We start from the raw sequence: 7500 nt of genomic DNA, 5'->3' as shown, positions 1-7500 counted from the left end.
GAAATGAATTGATATACCTCAAGCGTATATCTGCACTGGCTGTGCATACCGCACCATCTTCAAACAGAAAAGACCTTTCCCATGTATATCCAGCAGGGCATGAGTTCTTGAAATAGTCAACTATGCCTCCGGGATATTTAGTGATGCATCTGTTTCCGTACAGAAACACTGCTGACAATATGTCAACGGAGAATGGCAATGGACCTCCTGTTTCCACATGCAATTGAATACACTGTGTCCCTCTAAAAAGAAAAACAAAGAAAATTGTGTTAAAAATCAAGCGGCAAACAAATTTCAAACACAAAGCAAAGAGGAAAGCTGTTGAGGACGAAACTATCATCCTACTTCATCTAAACTTAGAGGAAGATATAGTCTGCTTCGAAAAGTAAATTACTGAGTCCATCTTGCGCCATTGGAAGAGCTTTAAGTCACATAAATTAAAACAGGAAATTTTTATCATTAAAACGAAACGGTTTTTCGTCAAACAGTCTGGAAGGTAATCAAGTTATTCTATAAGGTTTGATTGTGATCCGTTGTCACAAAGGAGTACAAATCAATGCAAACAATCCGGGAATATAAAAACGGACATTTGAATTAAGTCATTCCGTCATTGCAAAAGCGCGGTTGAGATAAAAATGTACGATTTGTCATTTTCAAGGTGAATTTCGCATTGTTTCACTGTAACTTTAATCGCTTTTCTTGTAGTTGTAAATTAACATTCTTCTTGTATCTATCTATACACATGCATGCCTTTGTATGTAAATCATTACTTAATACTTCAAACTTTATCAGTCACCTCCTTAAGTTGTGGTGATTATCATAGGGTTTTTTGATGCATCTTCATTCATTCACTTATTCATTTTATTATGCACTATTTACCCAACATAGAAAAAGAAAAATTAACAATACAATAGTAAAATTACCTGGAAATACTACATATAATGGATTAGTGAGAAATGTGGGTAGCGGCCAAAGTAGCTAAAGTTTTCCTGTAGGCTACTACCACAGAAAAATAAAATAGTCTTTACAATGACTGTTTTAAGAATGATCATTATATAGCAAATATCATTGATTCCCTAGATCTTTAACCTTCTTTCCGATCACGTAGACGTACCACGAAAATAAAGAGACGGAAGGTTGATATTTGTCACGAAATGTTGACCCACTTACTTGTAAGGGTGCCCCGTGCCTTCGCCCTTGATTGTAAAATCATGCCCGTTGACACTCCCCTCCATATGGAATTTCAGGTTCATTTGGTCTTTGACACCCTGTATTCACAAAATGCAGAAAAATGTTACCGCATGAGAGCAAGGATGGCTGACAAATTTAAATTGATACAAGAAGATCAAAGCTTTAGTATTTTGTGGTCTTTCTTTCCTTTACGGACCCCGCTCTTCTCTATTTGTGTGGTCACGGTGACCACAAAAATACAGAAGAGCGAGGATCCAATTAATAATGTGTAGTTCATAAGGACACACCACAACACCGGGAATTCTATGCCTTTCTCTGCGAAAAAAGTCTGGGTTCTTTAATTAACGTTCTACGAAGTCTATAAACAATAAATTAAATGGTTGTAAGCTGACGGGGCCTACTTAAGGCTTATTGTAATTCTTGAGAATACGTGAAAGCCTAACGATTACTAGGTGTCATTACAAAGGCATCACTTTCTCCTTGGTTATTTTAAGACCCTGATCGTAGATCCTGCCTAAGTTCAAGCCAACGCCCTCCTTCACCGTAGACCGATGCTTAACCAGAGGGCGGTTGATGTTAAATTAACCAATCATAACACACTTAACAAAAGTGCTTGATTGTGATTGAACGAGAGCAGTACAATTGATACCGGCTGGTAGGGAAAACGGAGATCGAAGACTGATCATTGAATACTTTTAATACGGCAAACGAAGGCTCAAAAAAATCACAAACACATCATGCATGTTGTTCAGGTTGATAAGCTATGTGCCGGTAAGTTATCGCATTTTCTTCGGCCTCGGCGTGTGAAAAACGAAGAACTAACCGTTATTTCACCATGGCTAGCACTGTTCACTTTAAAAAACAGGAACAACTGAAATCTTTGTTTTCCGCCTCTTTGGTTGGTCCACGCTTTTTTGACGTGTTTAGTCCAGGAATTAAAACATTCGATGTGCTGAGCTTAAATCAGTTTCTCTACTTGAGGTAGTTTACTTGAGAGTTTGATTTCAATAAGACACAAATTTTCGCAACGTTCGAGGACTATAACTTTGGGAATGACCTGATACTAAGCTATCAAATGCCATCTTCACTTACTTGCTTTGAAAGAGCCATGTTGAGAAAAGATCGCTTGATGCCTCAAAAGTGATGCAAAAGTCGAGTAAATCTGTTGCAGTTCACTCCGTCGCTGCCCAAACTCAACTGAATGTAGTGTTATGGTGGAGCAATTTTAAAGCCAAAACGAAGGAAGAAAACGGACGTTGATTGACTCAACTAAACAGGCTTATCTGGATCTTAACAGGTTCGTCTGGAACTTGACCAAGGGAACAATAGTTCCACAAAGAGGTCCGCGTGACTTACAGCAATGTAGTTTTCCAAAGACTTTGTTAGATTTGTTGCGTAATTCTGAGCTCTGAAGTTATGTAAAGCTGCTGCAACTTCTTGAACATTTAAATTAATCTTAATCACAGGCTTACAGCTTTTTTCTTCGTTTGTCAAAATGCTGCTCTTATTGTTTTCTTTGATAAAATCCCGACCACTGTTACGTTTTTGGCGTCGTTGAGATTTACCGCTCCATAAACTCGTCTTTTATATATTTTCTACGTCTCTTCTTGTTTAACTTAACTTAATTCCTTAGTTTAATATAAGAACCATTTGCTTAGTAACGACTTATCGTTTTTCATCGCTTTTGCTATTGCTTCTCCACTGAAAAGAGTGACTCAGTGCTTTTTGTGGCTGAAAAATATAATAAATACCATTATGGCATTTAGTATGTCAATTGAAAGAACTTTGTACCTCTTAAACTCAAAGAGTAGCTTTTTCAAAAATTCCGGCTCTTGTAGCCAAAAATTGGAGGCCTTGAGACCTATGGCCTGCGGAAGGTTACGGACTGGTCCTTCAGCTTGGTCGGTAATGAGATCGCTCAGTCTAATCCGAAGGTGGAGCCGGGTTAAATTCTCATCTAGGTCAGAGATGTTTCTGCTATTTCAAGAAAAATCTTATCGTTTCATCTCCTTCAGGAGGAACTAATGGTTGCACAAGTCCTTTAGGTTCGACAGCCTCTGCATGGATAGCGAAATTTACGAAAAATCAGTCAAGCTAATAGCTGTTTTTTTTGGGTGAACAGCGCCCATGTTTGATTCCCACGAGTGTTCCGAGACTAATTTCAAAGCAGCGCTATTGTCAACAACTTGATACAAAACAGCAAATAAAAAAAAATGGTTTCCCCCAAACAATTGGGAATATGTGATCAATGTTGGTATTGTGTTCGAGCTAAATATATGCTATTCATGATAAAGCGCTGCTTGAATGTCAAGAGATAAAAACAACTGCGATCAAAAAGATTGATAGTAGATATTGGACAGAGAGCCCTTTCGTGGAGATCGCAATGATTTAAAATTTGTTTAACACCAGGTACCTTTTTGAGATACCAAAAAATCATATATTGTTTGATTTTTTTAAGTGCTAAATCAACGGACGTGTCTTACATTAAATTAAGAAATGTGAAGCGCTTTGAACCCAACTGTGGAGGTCAAATGGAACGGTTTCTTTTTAATCATTTTTATTTAAGAGCAGGGGGCTCCAAAGAATTTTTTTCACCCCTCAACTGTCTTAATTTACAAATAACTTTTACTGCTGTTTTATTATCGTAAAATTGTGTAGCATCCTTTTTTTTAATTTTTAAAAATGTACTTTAAGTCTGTGCACTATTTCCTTTTGTGAATACAGATCGATGTCTAAGACGGAAACGTTTTGTGATAACTTTTTTGGCGATTTTTCTACATAAAGCCTTCTTGAACTGAACAAAGGCAGACAAAGGTTCAAACACTTCTTATATTTCTTTCTTTTCGACCTGGCTGTGGATAATGGTTGTTCTCATTTTCAACGATTTCTAAAATTTAAGTGATTTCATTTAACAAACGTTTTCAAAGCTCGGCAAAACCACGAAATGCTGTTGCTGTGGCTCCTGGAGGCGGTAGGTTGGAAGGTTTTAACGAATGGCATGCGAGCGCGACATCTGTGGCACACTAAGTCAGTTTTATAAGGTTAATTAGGAACATTGAGCTTAAACTGAACCTAAGAAAAGCTTAAAATTGCACTAGGGTTGGTTTTTATTATGCTACTTTTTCTCTCTTTTTTTGATCACGCAGCTTGAGATGCATTGTGACTGGGACAGTTGCACGAAGCTTACGCAAGAAATAACTCATGTTAAGTTAAGAGAACCTGGTAATGATGTTTGTACAAGATTTCAGCGCTTAGAATTGAATTATAGCTTTCCACATTAGAAAGTCGCGGTAATGGGGTTGACATTGCATGTATATTTTACTACTGTTAGTTCAAAGTGCAACTTAAACAGCCACAACGCTTTCTTGCTCAAGGTTTCTAACTTTTAAAAGGCCTGGCCAAACGCTCGCCACATTTCAACGCAACCTCTTGCAACATGTGTTGAACGGGCTGGCCAAACGCACGCAACATTTTCAACATTTTCAACGCAAAATGTCGATCTTTATGTGCCCCAGGCTCATAACATGGGGAGAGACATGTAGTCCTAGCGCGCATGCCCTAATGCAACAATGTTGCGTGAACCTGGCCAAACGAGTACAACATCATGCAACATCCAAATGTTGCACGAAAATTTTGAGCATTTTCAAATTTGATCCAACATCATCCAACATGTTGCCACATATCGCAACAGGGTGGCCAAACGCGTTGAAATGTTGCGAGCGTTTGGCCAGGCCCGGTAAAGACTGTATGAACTGATGATACTAATTACATAACCAGACTTATAGCTGAGCACGTAGCAGAAAAAAGTCACCCCAAGAACGAAAAATGATTGATGCCACACACATCAAAATGTTAGGTTAATCACGCGGCTTGGATCTTCAAGCAGTCTAACAAAATCTTTAACTAAATTTAGGTCCTTTAAAGGCAAAACTAATTACGTCTATCAACAAAGATTCTACAGTCTTAGTACGCAATGTATGTTTGCCTCATGTAAAAGGAATACTGCCATCTGTTCGGTGCCAGGGAGGGAGGGGGGGTAGATGATTGTTTTGAAGGGGCAGCGGAGGCTTACAAATGGTTGCAAAATTGATGAGACACTCCTGTTAAATAAACACCTTTTCCAGCTTTCAAGACCCACCGAATCTAGAATTCCAACTTTTCGCACTCCCCCCTCCCTCTCCCCCTTTCAATGTTGACTGTTGAAGTTTTCAGCATTATTTTGTATTCCTAGCAACATGCAGGTAATGAGGAGGGACGGGAGGGGGTGTCAGTGTGTGAGATAATGGGTTAGTTAATGGGGAGCTTATGAAACGACGACGCCGACGGCAACGACGACGCTACAAAACAATAGGTTTAGTGAGCAAAAACAATGGCTCTGCACGCTCTGCACGTGCGTTTTACATTTTGGTACATTTCTTTGCCGTCATCTCCAAAATGACAACGTGAAATGACCAAATTCAAGGTTCTGCGGAGGATGTTAGCACAAGACGATGAATTTTCAGTTCTCTCTCTACGCTTCCAACCAACTCATACAAGTTTAATTCCTCGATAGTTACTACACATTTTTAACGCGAAACGACATGAAGTAGTTTCGTAGTGATACGAATAACGCAAACTCGTATTTTTAAATGAAGTCCTCGTAGCCGTCGTCGTCCTCGTTTCGTAAGCTCCCTAATAACGCCCCAAGAAGGTGAAGTTTCTCCATTAATTTTGCAACGTGCTGTAGCACGTAAATTTGTAGATCGCAGAAAGAGAAGACGATGGAACAAACTTCCAATTGCAATTGGTTCAAGCTGATTGAACCAGTTTTCCCGTCGTCCTTCATTGGATAAAAAGCTATAATATCCCATACCGCTAAGTATGAGCAGAGGCTGACGATAGAGCAAAATCTTTAAGTAACTAGTTCTAACTTGTGTTCAATAGAATTTAGAATTGCACTAGGGTTGGTTTTTCTTATGCTACTTTTTCTCTCTTCGCGATTAACAGCCTAGTATGCGAGTTATAGGAGATATTGAAAGGGTAGACAAGGTATACGAGGGAGTCCATTCATTATGAAAGGAAAATTTATTAGTCCGCTTTTGTTAAAAACATTACGTTTTGTAGATAATTTGATATATTTAATTTTATATATTCAATATAGAGTTTATATGTGTAAGTGGTCGGCATATGGTAAATGACTGTTTTCTTATGGCATTCGGGGCATTCGGGCTCTCCAAGTTTAGAGCCCCTTTTGAACTTTCAGTGAAAAGGATACCTCGTTTTAGGTCAACTTGAATAGACTCTGAATAACCTGTTCTAAAAAAAAGGTGGCCACATTGTGTTACATGAGACATTGCAATTGCCTTTTGATAGCCTTCAGCAATCAATATTAAGTCCAACGGTTTCTTTGATGTCGTAGTCAACTTGAAATGATCATTGCTTCAAGGGTTTTACGTTATTTATGGCTATTTGCCCTTAAAATGGCTCAGCGATTTTTTGGCCGTTTTACGGCTAATAGTTAAGCCCATTTACCGTAGTTATTCGGTTATAAGGCGCACGGTTTTTTCAAGAAAAATCTGTCTTTGGGTGGCAAGTTAGTGCTAAAATTGGGGTGCGTCTTATAGCCAAGTATTTTCGCGCAACAAAATCTTACGATCACAATTTGAGAAGAACTTGCAATTTAAACAACACAAGGAAAGGATACTAGTTGTCTATTAAAAAAGAATAGTGCTTTTAGAGACCTTTAGAACTCTAAACGACTTCAAGAGAAAAGACAAGAAACGGAAATTTACATATGTGCTTAACAGCACGTGCTCAGTAACATGATACACAATCGTTCGAACCATGTTTCGAATTCCGAGAATCGTGTTTATCGCTTGCATGAAACGTTTCTTCTCTGAACAAACAGTGTGGAGATAAAACATACCTTGTTCGTTCATCCAGCCTTTCTTGTGCACTGAAATTTGCATCCTTGGTGGCGTGTTGATATTCAGCTGTCGAACACCTTGGGATATGACTTTCGGTGGGAGTTTTTCGCCGTTCGCTTTCGCTTGAAGTCTGAACTCCTAACTCTGACTATTTATTAAGTCGGGAGGTTGAAGTAAACGTGTATGCGTTGTATTATGTTTATCATTTCAGATGTGAACTTTTAGCTTTTGTTTTTACGTATATCATTAAATGCGTGACTTTTTCACTTTGTTTACGTTAACAAAAAGAGTTCGCATGCCAATTGTGTAAGGATGATTGTTCTCAAATTCATCACATCCTATTTTTTGGTGCGCCTTATAGCCAAGTATTTTTGCTTAATTTTCAGTTTGAGAACTTAGCTTG

At 38.4% G+C, this 7500-nt stretch overlaps 1 protein-coding gene across 2 annotated transcripts in view; it reads right to left on the bottom strand.

Moving 5' to 3' along the window:
• LOC138048775 (GFP-like fluorescent chromoprotein FP506) overlaps positions 1 to 7355 on the bottom strand; it is an 11049-nt gene extending 3694 nt beyond the window's left edge. The window contains exons 1-3 of one of the 2 annotated variants that reach the window (XM_068894894.1): positions 7097 to 7355; positions 1171 to 1268; positions 18 to 242 (exon numbers count right to left, since the gene is read on the bottom strand). In XM_068894894.1, coding sequence (XP_068750995.1) covers positions 18 to 242; positions 1171 to 1253 — 308 coding nt within the window. In that variant the 5' untranslated portion in view covers positions 1254 to 1268; positions 7097 to 7355. Of the gene's footprint in view, positions 1 to 17; positions 243 to 1170; positions 1269 to 2283; positions 2427 to 7096 lie in introns of those variants that run through there. The other variant, XM_068894893.1, reaches the window with a different exon arrangement.
• Between the last annotated feature and the right edge of the window lie 145 nt (positions 7356 to 7500).

Source organism: Montipora capricornis, chromosome 5 (genome assembly GCF_036669925.1).
Source record: "Montipora capricornis isolate CH-2021 chromosome 5, ASM3666992v2, whole genome shotgun sequence".
Lineage (NCBI taxonomy): Eukaryota > Metazoa > Cnidaria > Anthozoa > Scleractinia > Acroporidae > Montipora > Montipora capricornis.
This window is presented reverse-complemented; position numbering and strand designations above follow the sequence as displayed.